This window comes from Bombina bombina, chromosome 2, assembly GCF_027579735.1.
Source record: "Bombina bombina isolate aBomBom1 chromosome 2, aBomBom1.pri, whole genome shotgun sequence".
Classification (NCBI taxonomy): Eukaryota; Metazoa; Chordata; class Amphibia; order Anura; family Bombinatoridae; genus Bombina; species Bombina bombina.
This window is the reverse complement of record NC_069500.1, coordinates 168323680-168341173: the sequence shown is the minus strand read 5'-3', so window position 1 is coordinate 168341173 and position 17494 is coordinate 168323680. Positions and strand designations below refer to the sequence as shown.

At 39.9% G+C, this 17494-nt stretch overlaps 1 protein-coding gene across 1 annotated transcript in view; it reads left to right on the top strand.

The window, feature by feature from the left end:
- SGTB (small glutamine rich tetratricopeptide repeat co-chaperone beta) overlaps window positions 1-17494 on the top strand; it is a 300564-nt gene that overhangs the window by 145515 nt on the left and 137555 nt on the right. Inside the window, exons 5-6 of the mRNA XM_053701340.1 lie at window positions 424-523; window positions 8069-8173. Of these exons, the coding sequence (XP_053557315.1) occupies window positions 424-523; window positions 8069-8173 (205 nt within the window). The remainder of the gene's footprint in view (window positions 1-423; window positions 524-8068; window positions 8174-17494) is intronic.

Below are 17494 nucleotides of genomic sequence, written 5' to 3'. Positions count from 1 at the left end.
AAGCTATTCACTGCAAATATATCACATTGTTACAGTAATCATTTGGTGATATAAATGTTGTTACAATAACTATTCAAAGGGCTTGGAAGTGAGACGAAGCATTTCTCTTAAACAGATTTGCTAATATGTGAATCAGCACTCCATAACTACCAGAGATAATGTTTTATTACATGAAATAAATTGTAAATAAGTGTCCGATTGCAGTGTTCTCTAGAGATTTTGTGAAAATTGTGTGATTCATTTTATTGTATCAGATATGGCTAATAAAGTGCATTATATTTGAATTATTTGCTTCAGTAATAAGTCTATATTTTGCTTTAATTTATTAGCTAGATTTAATTGTCAAAATACAGCTAAAATAACAGTATCCTTTGCATATAATACCTAATTTAGAATTGTTTTATTTGCACTTTATTTTTACAGGTAATAATTTTATGAAGGAGAAGAACTATGGAGCTGCAGTTGATAGCTACTCACAGGCAGTAGATCTAGATCCAAACAATGCTGTGTATTACTGTAACAGGTAAGAAATTACTCATGCACTATAACATTTTAAATATCTGTTGTAAACTTTCATTATTTATTTTCTGCCATTTTCTTGTAATTTAACCTGATAATTATTGCTCGTTATTTGTAGCATTTATTTTCTGTTTAATAACCCTTTAAAGCCATAGAATGTGTTATATATTGATTTTCCAGATATTGTTTTAATGATGTAAACTATAGGCATTAATTCTCTAAAAAAAAAAATATTTAAAATCTTGTTACCTATTAACATATTCTTTGTTGAGTGTAGTATTAGTATTTACCATTTTTGTATGCACCACATAGCATGCAGATTATTGTCAAGTTGCTTTTTTTTTCATACTTTTTAATTCCATTTTCTTTCCATAAGGCAGGGAGAGTCCAAGACTTCATTCCTTACTGTTGGGAAATACAACACTTGGTCACCAGGAGGAGGCAAAGACACCCCAGTCAAAGGCTTAAATATCCCTCCCACTTCCCCTATCCCCCCAGTCATTCTTTGCCTTTTGTCACTAGAGGAGGTGGCAGAGAAGTGTCAGAAGATTTGGATAGTCCTGAAATGGGTATGTTCCCTTCAAGAGAGGACTAGAGTTTTAAGTAATCATGTCAACCTCTCAGTGAGAGTATTGATGAAAGTTAGAGTCTGGAGATGGAGGGAAAGTCCAAACTGTTGCCTAACAACTCCTGAGCAATCAGTGTTGATGAGTTTCGCTGTTTGCCGATCCACGCTGTAAGAGCGTCGCTGCAAGACTGTAATACTTGAAAGGCTGTATCTGTTCCACAGTGTGGATTCTGAAGGGTAAGACTGCTTTATTATATATAGCAGGTATATATTTATATATATATATATATATATATATATATATATATATATATATATATATATATATATATTATATAGCAGGGATTCCAATATAGGGTCACAGTGTGACTCCTCTCTACCTCAATATGATCAAGGGTTAATATCTCCCTCAGGGAGATTATTTGGAACAGTTTTGGGGATTTGTATGTACTGCTTTCACTTTGTGAGGGTTTGGGCTCATGAGACTGTGTGCTTTTGGCTTCGAACAAACATGATTAACTTTCGTTTTTGAGGAGTTGTGCAGCTTATATTAGCTTAGCTCCCTTTTTTATAGCAGGGGAAGTCCTGTCTTGCGCACCACGTGACCGGATGCAGTCTCTTTCACTTCCTTACGATCCTGCTGGAGACATCACTCCTGAGGAGAGCATTTTCACTGGTAGCCTGTCTGGGTCTAGGAGGTGGTGAGTGTCCCAGCCATTGGGAATATAAAGGTGCCGTTTTATATAAAAGCATTTTATTTTTGTTCAGTTTTGTATTCCATCTGTGAGAGTACATACCAAAGCTATGGAGGACTCTGATACTACATTAGAAGGTTCCGCTTCTTCTGTTGTGAATAATAATACCTGTTTATATTGTGAGGAGGCTATGGTTTGCCCGCCTGCTCAATTTTGTTCCATTTGCCTAGGCACTGTTTAACCCTTTGAGTGCTAATGATGGCTCTGAGCCATCACAGAGTTTCCCACTCTGGTGCTAATGACGGCTCAGAGCCGTCACTAGCACTCTCCCACCTTGAGGGAGATCTGGGGGCTCCCAACCGCTCCTACCCCGGCGATCGTGTCTGTAAAGTGACAGGCATCGCCGGGGCTTCCCGTTTTGCGTGGTCACGTCATGCGCAATAACGGGATGACGTCACCGTGCAACTTTATTTATACTTAACAATGTTAAGTATAGGAGCAGGGGGCATGCTGCTTAGAAGCCTGTATTTTAGGCATCTAAGCAGCTACAGACCTCCAAGACCCACCATTGGAAAGGTAATCGCCTCAACTTTCCAACAGTGTAAGTCTGAAAAAAATAATAAAAAAGTTTAAAACAAAAATTGTTCAAAAAATAGAAAAATAAATAAACATTAAAAAATGTTAGCACCCAGGTGGGAAAATGCTTAGCACTTAAAGGGTTAAAGTCTAAGAAGGGAGATAAGTCTGCTAATACACAATTAGTCCCTCTGAGCCATCAACCTCTCAGGATTCTATGTGCCGAGATATTACTACCCTTTCTACTCAAACTGATTCACATGCAGTTCCCCGCGGCACAACTACTTCTCCATCTGGAGGGGGCCTTTTTCCTGCGGACTTTACCGTGCAGCTACAATCAGTGGTGTCTGCGGCCCTGAGTGCCCTACCAATCTCTGGGAAACGTAAGAGAAAGGTCAAACATAGTTCTCCTGACTTAGAGTCATCTAAGTTTCTGTCGGACCTAGCTTGCATGTCCCAGTTATCCGAGGATGAGTTAAACTCTGTAGCTTCAGAGGGTGAACTTTCTGAGTTAGAGACTTCCTTTACTAGATCTCCTCCAGCGGAGGAACCCTTCTTTAGATTTAAAATTGAACATCTGCATTTTTTACTAAAGGAGGTCCTGTCCACGCTAGAGGTTCCAGAGGCTAAGCTACCTGAGGAACCTAAAATCCCTAAGTTAGACAGGGTTTATGAAGATAGAAAGGTCCCACAGACTTTTCCTGTACCAGTTTGTATGGCGAACATTATTAGTAACGAATGGGAAAGAATTGCAACTTCCTTTTTTCCCTCGTCAACCTTTAAGAAATTGTTTCCAGTCCCTGACTCTAAATTGGAACTGTGGGGTTCCATCCCTAAGGTGGATGGTGCCATTTTGACGCTAGCTAAGCGTTCTACTATCCCTCTTGAGGATAGTTCTTCTTTTAGAGAGCCTATGGACAAGAAGTTGGAAACTTTTCTGAGGAAAATGTTCCAACACACAGGATTTTTATTCCAACCAGCGGCAGCTGTAGCTGCGGTTGCTGGAGCAGCTACCTACTGGTGCGAGACTGTACTGAACTTATTGAGGTGGAATCTTCCCTCCCCAGGAGAGAATGAGGACTCTAAGAATTGCTAATTCCTTCATCTGTGATGCGAATATGCAGATTATACGCCTAAATGCAAAAGGCTTCAGGTTTCGTGGTCCAAGTCTTGAAGTCTTGGTCTGTGGATATGACTTTTAAATCCAGACACCTTTCTCTTCCCTTCAAGGGGAAGATATTATTTGGTCCAGGGCTGGACTCTATTATTTCTTCACTTACCCGGAGGTAAAGGTGCCTTCCTACCGCAGAATAAGAAGAACAGACCTAAGCGACAACAAACCTCTAATTTTTTTCCTTTCGTTCGGACAAGTCCCCAACGATCTAAGCCAGCCGAGAACAAATCGGGATGAAGGGGCAGCCCCGACTTGGGATCGGATCAAGTAGGGGGCAGACTGTGTCTTTTTTTCAGACGCATGGTTTCAGGATGTTCTGGAGGTTGTATCTCAGGGATACCGGATAGGATTCAAATCTCATCCGCCCAATTGCAGATTCCTACTCTCCAGACTGTCTACAAGACCAGAGAAGAGGACTGCTTTTTTAGGTTGCGTACGGGATCTAGCCTCTTTAGGAGTAATTGTCCTGGTACCTACATCAGAAAGAGGTCTGGGGTTTTATTCAAACCTCTTTGTGGTTCCCAAAAAGGAGGGAAATTTTTCTCCAATTCTAGACCTAAAGTGCCTAAACAAGTTTCTGAGTGTCCCCTCCTTCAAGATGGAGACAAGACGGTCAATTCTTCCCCTGGTTCAGGAAGGACAGTTTATGACCACCATAGACCTGAAGGATGCATACTTTCACGTTCCGATACACAAGGAACATTTTCAGAGACTCGCTCTCTTGGTGGCTCTGTCTAGATCACCTGTCCCAAGGTACGTGCTTCTTGAGACCGTCTTGGGAGATTGTGGCTACAGACGCAAGTCTATCCTTCTAGGGAGCCTTTTGGGGTGCCAGGAGGACACAAGGGCTGTGTACTCAGGAGGATTCCTCTCTACCGATCAATATCTTGGAACTCCGGGCAATCTTCAATACCCTGAATGCTTGGCCCCTTCTGGGTTCATCCCAGTTTATTAGATTCCGATCAGACAATATAACTTCGGTAGCCTACATCAACCATCAGGGAGGAATGAGAAGTTCCTTAACAATGAGAGAAGTATCTCAAATCCTAGAATGGGCAAAGGCCCACAATTGTATGCTGTCAGCTATCTACATTCTGGGTGTGGACAACTGGGAAGCAGACAATCCTTTCACCTGGGGGAATGGTTACCTTGTCGCAGGGACCTGCTGCTACAGGGTCCTTTTCTACATCAAAATCTAGATTCTCTGAGGCTGACTGTGTGGAGATTGAATGCTTAGTCTTAGCCAAGAGAGGTTTATCTGAGATTTTGATTCAGGCTCATAAGCCAGTTTCTTGACACATCTACCTTAAGGTGTGGCGACTTACCTGCACTGGTGTAAGGAGCATGTTTTTTCTTGGCATAAGTTTAAAGTTGCCAGAATTTTATCTTTTCTCCAGGAGGGACTGAGAAGGGTCTATCTGCTAGTTCCCTGAAGGGACAGATATCGGCCCTGTCGGTGTTGCTGCACGAGAGATTAGCTGAGCTTCCAGATGTCCAGTCCTTTGTTAAGGCCCTGAATAGGATCAGACCTGTGTTTAGAAAGGTGGCTCAGCCTTGAAGTCTCAATCTTGTTCTTCGCGTGTTGCAGCAGGCTCCGTTTGAGCCCATGCATAATGTTGACATTAAACTGTTATCTTAGAAGGTTCTATTTCTATTGGCTATTGCCTCGGCTTGTAGATTCTCTGAGATTTCTGCTTTGCAATGTGACCCCCCCCCCCCCCCCCCCTTACCTTGTTTTTCATGCTGGTAAGGCAGTTTTATGTACTAAGTTAGGTTTCCTTCCTAATGTGGTGTCAGATCGTAACATCATTCAAGGGATCAACGGATTGTTGTTCCTTTCTTGTGTCCCAATCCTTCCTCGATGAAGGAGCGTTTACTTCACAATCTAGAAGTGGTTCGTGCCTTGAAATTTTACCTTCAGGCCGCTAAGGAGTTCATACAATCTTTATCTTTGTTTGTCATCTATGTGGGTAAATGTAGGGGTCAGAAAGCCACTGCGTCTTCCCTGTCTTTTAGGTTGAGGAGTGTCATCCGCCTAGCTTATGAGACAGCGGGACAACAGCCTCCTGAGAGGATTACGGCTCATTCCACTAGAGCAGTAGCTTCTACCTGGACTTTTAAGAACAAAGCCTTTATGGATCAGATTTGTAAGGCGGCTACCTGGTCCTGCTTACATACTTTTCTGTTTGATGTGTTTTCTTTGGCTAAAGCAGCTTTTGGGAGTTTTGCAGGCTGTGGTGCCCTCAGATTAGGGTCCGCCTCTTTCTTGTTCCCTCCCGTTATTCCTTTAGTGTCCTCTGGAGCTTGGGTATTGTTTTCCCAACAGTAAGGAATGAAGTCATGGACTCTCCCTGCCTTATGGAAGGAAAACAAAATGTATGCTTACCAGATAAATTCCTTTCTTTCCTGGCAGGGAGAGTCTACGCCCCCGCCCGTATGATATTTTGGTTTGGGCGGCTCCCCGTTTATTTTTCTTCTGGCACCTTTATACCCTGATGTTTCTCCTACTTTTCCTTGTTCACTCGGCCAAATGACTAGGGGGATAGGGGAAGTGGGAAAAATATTTAAGCCTTTGGCTGGGGTGTCTTTGCCTCCTCTTGGTGGTCATTTGTTGTATTTCCCAACAGTAAGGAATTAAGTCGTGGACTCTCCCTGCCAGGAAAGAAAGGAATTTATCTGGTAAGCATAAGTTTTGTTTGTACTAAGTAGCATTACAGAACGTCTCTGTGCTTATGTTCTTTTAATTCAAACAAGCTTAGCCTGTAGTTCTAGAGAAGTAGTGCTTTTTGATGCCCTTCTATGTACTAAAGTTTACATTTTTTATATGTAGCTTTATATAAAAGAAAAGTTTTCTCAAGCTCTAAAGGTTTATTCACAGAATATAACTGGTGTAAATACAGCCTGTATAGCAATTAGACTACCTCATTAAACATGTATAACGTTTCAGAATTGGTCCCTAAGGCAAATCATATTTTACTTTTAGGACAATCTGTTGGGAATAGATAAGGTTCTTTTATAAAAAGAAAGTAGATACTCATTATATGAGTAATATACACAAATGGAGTGATATTGCTGCACTCAACAACAGTCCATTCTTTTAGATGAGTCCTATATAGAGTATACACTCTCTTTTAAAGTTAACTAGTAAACGTTATCTATTATTTATTCAGAGTCCAGTGTTTATCTACATACATATAGTACATACATTAAACCATTTTATCAAAACTGCTTGGGACCATAAAAGAGTCCTGCTGTAGCGCAATTAATTGCTTGTGCAATGATAACTGTGAGCAGGGGGTGCTGCCCACTTGCCACAAAACCGGCAGACAAATTACTACCCAGCATTTGATAAATGGGAGGCTATGGTGTGAAGAGAATATTTAAATAAATATCACATAAAGATTTAATTAAGTAACAAAAATGATTTGTGAGGATGACATTTTAAAAACTGTCCAATGTACTTTTGTATTATTATCAAGTTTGCTCTTAGTATCTTTTGTTAAAGAGTAATCCATTTGAGCTAAGAAGCGGGCTTGTGTCTAGCCATCTAGAAGCAGTGTTTGCAACAGTGTTTATAGAAATGTTATACATAGCTGCAAACAATGCTGCCAAAGAATCCTAAAGACTTGTGCATGCTCCTAAGGTTGTTTTTATCTTTACTCATCAACAAGATAAAAAGGATACCAACAATATACCAACCAAATCAAATGTGATAATAAAAGTAAAATGGAAAGTTGTTCAAAACTGTATGCTCTATATGTCCCTTTAAGTAATGTATTTATGAATAATAAGTATCCACTAATTGCAATATTTTACTACATTGTAATAAGCCATATCAGTGTTTAGAATAACTTTTTGTCAAGTTGATTGTTTTGTCACTAAGGGATGAACAAGTAGATCCAATGAGGACATTCCTCTGTATCCATGGGGGAACCCTCAGGCACCCATAGACAGGGGTGAAAACAGTTTTACACATCCAGGTCTCCTCCAGGAAGTGCTTTTCCTGCAGTAATGTGTTATCACCCAGCAGAAATAAGAGTTATTCCTGATGACATGTTGCCTAATGGGACTTTAAAGTACTTTTTTATGTTTGCATTATTTATATCAGCAATCAAGCACTGGGTATGAAACAGTCATTTGGCAAGGTCAGAGCATTTCAGGGATACACACCATGAATTCATGCTTCTGTTGCTTCAGCTAGTCGGAGGCTGCTCTAAGATGAAATGTGAGACTTTCTAGCATTGTTTTCTACACAGACAATATCAGGAAATGTGCAGTTGCAGAAAGGAAGGAAATATAAATGATTAATTTGCTTCTGCACTGTATAGGCATCACGTTTGTCTTTATATCCCTTTATTTTATTTGATCAATAAACCAGTGAGGCTCAAACTGAAATGTACAAACTCCCTGATGCAAAAGATGTTTGAAGCACTATCATCACAGGTGGCCTTTATATTACACATTTTATGAACCAATAGTCTTGCATGTATATTATTTACATGCTGGCTAATAATATCTGGCATATTATATTTTCAGAGCTGCTGCACATAGTCAGCTAGGAAATCACCTTGAAGCAATAACAGACTGCGAGAAAGCAATATCTATTGATGGGAAATACAGTAAAGCCTATGGAAGAATGGGGTAAGAATAGCAAATTTGTTTAATACAGAATATTGTCTCTCAGGACCAGATTCTCAAAATGCGCTGTCATGAAAATAAATAATCTGCCTTTTTTACTGAGCACTATATTATAAAGTAAGTGTGTCTCTTTCACAGAAATATTATTAGTGAACTCCCCTTAATGAAAAACACATTTACGTGCGCTGGTATTAGAGTGGAGTTCAAATATCGCGGTCACGAAAGCGCAAAATTGCGCTCCACTCGTAATCTAGGCCATAAACTATACTCCAATTTAAAATGTCCTATTCTCTTAAACAGGGGTACCTAACATTTTCATACAGAGAGCCGGTCACAAATAGAGGGACACGCCATGGGCAACATTAGATTATACTCGCACTTATGCAAACAAGATAACATCTCCAAATAAAGTTAGATTATATACATATTTTAGAAGAAAAAAATACACAGTAAGTTAATTACTATTAATTAATTTTAACTGTATGTACTACTCAAATTTAACACATACATATTTAAAGGGACAGTCTAGGCCAAAATAAACTTTCATGATTCAGCTAGAGCATGTAATTTTAAACAATTTTCCAATTTACTTTTATCACCTATTTTGCTTTGTTCTCTTGGTATTCTTAGTTGAAAGCTTAACCTAGGAGGTTCATATGCTAATTTCTTAGACCTTGAAGCCCACCTCTTTCAGATTGCATTTTAACAGTTTTTCACCACTAGAGGGTGTTAGTTCACATATTTCATATAGATAACACTGTGCCCATGCACGTGAAGTAATCTGGGAGCAAGCACTGATTGGCTAGACTGCAAGTCTGTCAAAAGAACTGAAAAAAGGGGCAGTTTGCAGAGGCTTAGATACAAGATACAAGATACAAGATCACACAGGTTAAAAGTGTATTAATATAACTGTGTTGGTTATGCAAAACTGGGAAATGGGTAATAAAGGGATGATCTATCTTTTAAAACAATAAAAATTCTGGTGTAGACTGTCCCTTTAATCACCTAATGAGAAGTGTGGAACTATTTCTTTTTACATCACTGATGCAAGTTTTCTGATAAGTGATGTTAAGGGCCACATAACTATAAGAAGCTCAGATGTAGCCCACGGGCAGTTGTTTGAGCAGCGCTACTCTTTATTATGGAACACAAGTAGGGTGACCAGATCTGAGGGAAAGGGACATTTCATACTCTAAATAAAAAAAATGAATTATAAGACTAGGCTTTGTTTTGTAGCATTTCAAACCATTTATTTTAAATTAAATAATGATAATAATAGCTGCCACTATTATCACTGGTAGTAATGACCAACTTCACATGCAACATTATTGAAAAGTTACAATAGATACCAGACATTATCAACTGTACAAGATGCAACTGGTGATTTTTAAAGTTTGTTAGGCAGAAGACTCCATCTATTTATGGCCTTCTTTATTTTATATTTTGAAAGGTGTTTCTTCTACCTCTCAAACACCTAGTGCAGCTAGTAATATAAATATAATATTCACAATAAAAAAACTCAGATTAATCTCTCTGCTGTTCAACTCTCTCTCTGCTTTTCAACTCTCTTTCTGGTATTCAGCTGCTCTCTCTGCAGATCAACTCTCTTGCTGCTGCTCACCTCTCTCTTTGCTCACAAGCCAACAAACCCCACTTCCAATCAGACACCACCAAACTGTAGTTCCCCCGCTGCAGATATTGTATGCCATAGCTACATACAAATAATATCAGAGTGAGAATTGCTTATATATGATAAATAAATAAATCAGTGAACAGTCATGATAAAAATGTAAAAAAAAAAAAAAATGGGACATTCCTTTAAACGTTTTAGGGGCAAAGGGACAATGTGCTAATTAATGGGACAATCTTTTTAAAAATGGGAGAATCCCATCAAAAATGAGACATCTAGTCATCCTAAAATACAGAATTCTGAACATTCTACTTTAGATTAGTCAAGTACAAAAATGCAAGAGGTATGAGGCCTTAGCATTGCTGGAGTGCAACTATACCGCTGGCATTTTAGTGCTCCGATAACAAGCCCATGGGTAATATATATCATGTGCACGGTAGTAAAATGCTACAATATAAAAGTTGAATAGCACACTTGCATAATTTCCTTCAGATAATAGGTTTCTATGAAGACCCACACTAAATGTCATGTCAGATAATGCTTAAAGGCAAAACTGATGGATCACAAAAGTTTGCTCAAGCACTTTCCTTTTAGATTCCCTTTTAGTTTATTGCTATAGGCTTCAATGCAAATCTAACAAATAAAACTTAGCACACATACAGAACACAAATTCATACATACACCCTTGACCCCTTCCCACTCCTGCCCTCCTTGTCATATAGCTTATCTGTTTAACGCTTCCCAAAACCTTTTTTATTTTTAACCCATCATTTTACATATATAATGCCTTTAATTCACGTCCATTCATTTATTCTAAAGCATTTAATGTATCTGTGAAAACATAAAAGCATAATGGCAAGCGTTAATACTTAATACATGTACAAACCCTTTATCAAAACTGCTTGGGATCAGAAAAGTTTTGGTTTTCAGAATTGTTTGTGTTTCAGAATATTCATATATATTTGAATTTGTAAAATGTGACCAAGTGTAAACAACAATTTATTATGTCATTAATGCAATATTTATGTCATAATACAGCTTATACATGTAACCTAGAGGTAGTTCTATAACATTTTTAATACTTTTATATACATAGTACCCTCAGAAAAATAGTACAGTGCTGTAATGAAGAAGTTAAAGGGCCACTAAACCCAAAATCTTTCTTTCAGGATTCAGATAGAGAATACAAATTTAAACAACATTACAATTTACTTCTATTATTTATTTTGCTTCATTTTTTAGATATCCTTAGTTAAAGAAAAAGCAATGCACATGGTGAGCCAATCACACGAGGCTTCTATGTGCAGCAACCAATCAGCAGCTACTGAGCATATCTAGATATGCTTTTCAGCAAAGAATATCAAGAGAATAAAACAAATTATATAATAGAAGTCAATTAGAAAGATGTTTAAAATTGCATTCTCTTTCTAAATCATGAAAGAAAAAATATGGGTTTTATGGCCCTTTAAGTTTTTTTTTAAAAGAATATATATTATCATTTACATTTTTTAACACAAAAACAAAACCAAAGACGCAGGCAAAGGAGATTGTGATTTCAAAAGCGTTAGACGCAAACATTGTATTTTAGATTTTGTGTAAACTCAGTACATAACTGGAAGCTTGTGATACAAAAGCAATGAGTGTGCTGCCCCCTCTTCCCATTATAGGACACAGTATATAAGTATTGAGTGTGTTAAAAATGCTTTGGTTAAACATTTTAACCAACAACTTGCAATACCCTTTCATGCAATAATGTTTGTGCAAGACGGAGCACATAATAATGCACCACACAATATCACTTGAGTTTTTGCCTTCATTTTTAGGACCATTGTTTATCCAAAAATAAAGTATTCAAATGACTTCAGTAGTTTAAAGTCTTTCTGGCATAATTTCATGTTGATTGGCAGTTATATATAGTCACTTGACAATGGTCATCAATAAAACACATGTGATCTATTTATTAAGAGGTGAATGGCAGGTGATATGAAGCATTTAAATTCCCATCATTAACTATGCATTATGAAGGGCCAAACTCAGTGAGTATCTCCTGCAAGAACAACTGAGTTAGCCCTGCAAATTGCATAGTTAATATTGTTACAATTTACCTAAAATAAGAGAATTGTAGGTTACTTGTATGCAGCATTCACTATGCATTGTCCAGGGCTAACTCAGCTCTTGCAGGAGATACTTACTTGGTTTGGCCCTTGATAATGCATAGTTTATAAAAGATTTCGAATCCCCCTACAATTCACCAGCAATTCATCTGTTTGTGAATATAGCTCACATACCTTTTACAAGAACAATAAGTGCCTGTTCTATGTTTGTATTCAATATTTTATTAAAAACCAGAACTGTTTCTTGAAAATAACAATAATGCTATCATTTAATAATTATTGTAAGACACTATAGCTTTGCATGGAAAATAACCTTTCTTCTGTTATGTGTGATCAGTCCACGGGTCATCATTACTTCTGGGATATAACTCCTCCCCAACAGGAAATGCAAGAGGATTCACCCAGCAGAGCTGCATATAGCTCCTCCCCTCTACGTCAGTCCCAGTCATTCTCTTGCACCCAACGACTAGATAGGATGTGTGAGAGGACTATGGTGATTATACTTAGTTTTTATGACTTCAATCAAAAGTTTGTTATTTTATAATAGCACCGGAGCGTGTTATTACTTCTCTGGCAGACTTTGAGGAAGAATCTACCAGAGTTTTTACTATGATTTTAACCGGAGTAGTTAAGATCATATTGCTGTTCTCGGCCATCTGAGGGAGGTAAAAGCTTCAGATCAGGGGACAGGGGCAGATGAATCTGCATTGAGGTATGTAGCAGTTTTTATTTTCTGAATGGAATTGATGAGAAAATCCTGCTATACCGTTATAATGACATGTATGTATACACTTCAGTATTCTGGGAATGGTACTTCACCGGAACTACTCTGTTAAAGGTCACTAATCTTTTTAATAAGTATTATATCATGTTAAACGTTTTTGCTGGAATGTAGAATCGTTTACATTGCTGAGGTACTGAGTAAATAAATGTTTGGGCTTTATTTTCCACTTGGCAGTAGTTTGTTTTGAATTGTGACAGTTTCGTTTCTCTTCACTGCTGTGTGTGAGAGGGAGGGGCCGTTTTTGGCGCTCTTTGCTACGCATCAACAATTTCCAGTCAGCTATTATTATTTTTCCTGCATGATCCGGTTCATCTCTGACAGATCTCAGGGGTCTTCAAACTTCTTGAAGGGAGGTACATTCTCTCAGCAGAGCTGTGAGAATTTTTTATATTGACTGTGGATAAAGACGTTACTCAATAATTTTATGTCAAATTTAGTTATGTTATCTTACTAATGGGAACAAAACCTTTGCTAAAAGTTGTGTTGTTTTAAAGTTGATGCTATAACTGTTTCTCAGTTCATTATCTCAACTGTCATTTAATCGTTTAAGTACGTTTTTGCTAAAAAAGATTATAACCAGGTTGCAAGTTATTGCTAGTGTGTTAAACATGTCTGACTCAGAGGAAGATATCTGTGTCATTTGTTCCAATGCCAAGGTGGAGCCCAATAGAAATTTATGTACTAACTGTATTGATGCTACTTTAAATAAAAGTCAATCTGTACAATGTGAACAAATTTCACCAATCTGCGAGGGGAGAGTTATGCCGACTAACTCGCCTCACGCGGCAGTACCTGCATCTCCCGCCCGGGAGGTGCGTGATATTATGGCGCCTAGTACATCTGGGCGGCCATTACAGATAACATTACAAGATATGGCTACTGTTATGACTGAAGTTTTGTCTAAATTACCAGAACTAAGAGGCAAGCGTGATCACTCTGGGGTGAGAACAGAGTGCGCTGACAATACTAGGGCCATGTCTGATACTGCGTCACAGCTTGCAGAGCATGAGGACGGAGAGCTTCATTCTGTGGGTGACAGTTCTGATCCAAACAGATTGGATTCAGATATTTCAAATTTTAAATTTAAATTGGAGAACCTCCGTGTATTACTAGGGGAGGTCTTAGCAGCTCTCAATGATTGTAACACCGTTGCAATACCAGAGAAACTATGTAGGTTGGATAAATACTTTGCGGTACCGGCGAGTACTGACGTTTTTCCTATACCTAAGAGATTAACTGAAATTGTTACTAAGGAGTGGGATAGACCCGGTGTGCCGTTCTCACCCCCTCCAATATTTAGAAAGATGTTTCCAATAGACGCCACCACTCGGGACTTATGGCAAACGGTCCCTAAGGTGGAGGGAGCAGTTTCTACTCTAGCTAAGCGTACCACTATCCCGGTGGAGGATAGCTGTGCCTTTTCAGATCCAATGGATAAAAAATTAGAGGGTTACCTTAAGAAAATGTTTGTTCAACAAGGTTTTATTTTGCAACCCCTTGCATGTATCGCGCCGATTACGGCTGCGGCAGCATTTTGGATTGAGTCTCTGGAAGAGAACCTTAGTTCATCTACGCTAGACGACATTATGGACAGGCTTAGAGTCCTTAAACTAGCTAATTCATTCATTTCGGAGGCCGTAGTACATTTAACCAAACTTACGGCTAAGAACTCAGGATTCGCCATACAGGCACGTAGGGCACTGTGGTTAAAATCCTGGTCAGCTGATGTTACTTCTAAGTCCAAATTACTTAATATACCTTTCAAAGGGCAGTCCTTATTTGGGCCCGGTTTGAAAGAAATTATCGCTGACATTACAGGAGGTAAGGGCCAAGCCCTACCTCAAGACAAAGCCAAAGCTAAGGCTAGACAGTCTAATTTTCGTCCCTTTCGGAATTTCAAAACAGGAGCAGCATCAACCTCCACTGCACCAAAACAGGAAGGAGCTGTTGCTCGTTACAGGCAAGGCTGGAAGCCCAACCAGTCCTGGAACAAGGGCAAACAGGCCAGGAAACCTGCTGCTGCCCCAAAGACAGCATGAACCGAGAGCCCCCGATCCGGGACCGGATCTAGTGGGGGGCAGACTTTCTCTCTTCGCCCAGGCCTGGGCAAGAGATGTTCAGGATCCCTGGGCGCTAGAGATCATATCTCAGGGATACCTTCTAGACTTCAAATTATCTCCCCCAAGAGGGAGATTTCATCTGTCAAGATTGTCAACAAACCAGATAAAGAAAGAAGCGTTTCTACGCTGTGTACAAGATCTGTTATTAATGGGAGTGATCCATCCGGTTCCGCGGTCGGAACAAGGACAAGGGTTCTACTCAAACCTGTTTGTGGTTCCCAAAAAAGAGGGAACTTTCAGACCAATCTTAGATTTAAAGATTCTAAACAAATTCCTAAGAGTTCCATCGTTCAAAATGGAAACTATTCGGACAATCTTGCCCATGATCCAAAAGGGTCAGTACATGACCACAGTGGATTTAAAAGATGCTTACCTTCACATACCGATCCACAAAGATCATCACCGGTATCTACGGTTTGCCTTCCTAGACAGGCACTACCAGTTTGTAGCTCTTCCATTCGGATTGGCTACGGCCCCAAGAATCTTCACAAAGATTCTAGGTGCCCTCCTGGCGGTACTAAGACCGCGAGGGATTTCGGTAGCTCCGTACCTAGACGACATTCTAATACAAGCTTCAAGCTTTCAAACTGCCAAGTCTCATACAGAGTTAGTTCTGGCATTTCTAAGGTCGCATGGATGGAAAGTGAACGAAAAGAAGAGTTCTCTTTTTCCTCTCACAAGAGTTCCATTCTTGGGGACTCTTATAGATTCTGTAGAAATGAAGATTTACCTGACAGAGGACAGGTTAACAAAGCTTCAAGATGCATGCCGTGTCCTTCATTCCATTCAACACCCGTCAGTAGCTCAATGCATGGAGGTGATCGGCTTAATGGTAGCGGCAATGGACATAGTACCTTTTGCACGCCTACACCTCAGACCGCTGCAATTATGCATGCTAAGTCAGTGGAATGGGGATTACTCAGATTTGTCCCCTACTCTGAATCTGAATCAAGAGACCAGAAATTCTCTTCTATGGTGGCTTCATCGGCCACACCTGTCCAAGGGGATGCCATTCAGCAGGCCAGACTGGACAATTGTAACAACAGACGCCAGCCTACTAGGTTGGGGCGCTGTCTGGAATTCTCTGAAGGCTCAGGGATTATGGAATCAGGAGGAGAGTCTCCTTCCAATAAACATTCTGGAATTGAGAGCAGTTCTCAATGCCCTTCTGGCTTGGCCCCAATTAACAACTCGGGGGTTCATCAGGTTTCAGTCGGACAATATCACGACTGTAGCTTACATCAACCATCAGGGAGGGACAAAAAGCTCCCTAGCAATGATGGAAGTATCAAAGATAATTCGATGGGCAGAGTCTCACTCTTGCCACCTGTCAGCAATCCACATCCCGGGAGTGGAGAACTGGGAGGCGGATTTCTTGAGTCGCCAGACTTTTCATCCGGGGGAGTGGGAACTTCATCCGGAGGTCTTTGCCCAAATACTTCGACGTTGGGGCAAACCACAGATAGATCTCATGGCGTCTCGCCAGAACGCCAAGCTTCCTCACTACGGGTCCAGATCCAGGGATCCGGGAGCGGTTCTGATAGATGCTTTGACAGCACCTTGGAACTTCGGGATGGCTTATGTGTTTCCACCCTTCCCGCTGCTTCCTCGATTGATTGCCAAAATCAAACAGGAGAGAGCATCAGTGATTCTAATAGCACCTGCATGGCCACGCAGGACTTGGTATGCAGATCTAGTGGACATGTCATCCTGTCCGCCTTGGTCTCTACCTCTAAGACAGGACCTTCTGATACAGGGTCCGTTCAAACATCAAAATCTAACTTCTCTGAAGCTGACTGCTTGGAAATTGAACGCTTGATTTTATCAAAACGTGGTTTTTCTGAGTCGGTTATTGATACCCTGATACAGGCTAGGAAGCCTGTTACCAGAAAGATTTACCATAAAATATGGCGTAAATACCTATACTGGTGTGAATCCAAACGTTACTCCTGGAGTAAGGTTAGGATCTCTAGGATCTTGTCCTTTCTACAAGAAGGCTTAGAAAAGGGTTTATCGGCTAGTTCATTAAAGGGACAGATTTCAGCTCTGTCCATCTTGTTACACAGGCGTCTGTCAGAAAATCCAGACGTCCAGGCCTTTTGTCAGGCTTTAGCTAGGATCAAGCCTGTGTTTAAAGCTGTTGCTCCACCATGGAGTTTAAACTTAGTTCTTAACGTTTTACAGGGTGTTCCGTTTGAACCCCTTCATTCCATTGATATAAAATTGTTATCTTGGAAAGTTCTGTTTTTAATGGCTATTTCCTCGGCTCGAAGAGTCTCTGAGTTATCAGCATTACATTGTGATTCTCCTTATCTGATTTTTCACTCAGACAAGGTAGTTCTGCGTACTAAACCTGGGTTCTTACCTAAGGTAGTTACTAACAGGAATATCAATCAAGAGATTGTTGTTCCATCCTTGTGTCCAAATCCTTCTTCAAAGAAGGAACGTCTTCTACACAATCTGGATGTAGTTCGTGCCCTCAAGTTCTACTTGCAGGCAACTAAAGATTTTCGTCAAACTTCTTCCCTGTTTGTCGTTTATTCTGGACAGAGGAGAGGTCAAAAAGCTTCTGCTACCTCTCTCTCTTTTTGGCTTCGTAGCATAATACGTTTAGCCTATGAGACTGCTGGACAGCAGCCTCCTGAAAGAATTACAGCCCACTCCACTAGAGCTGTG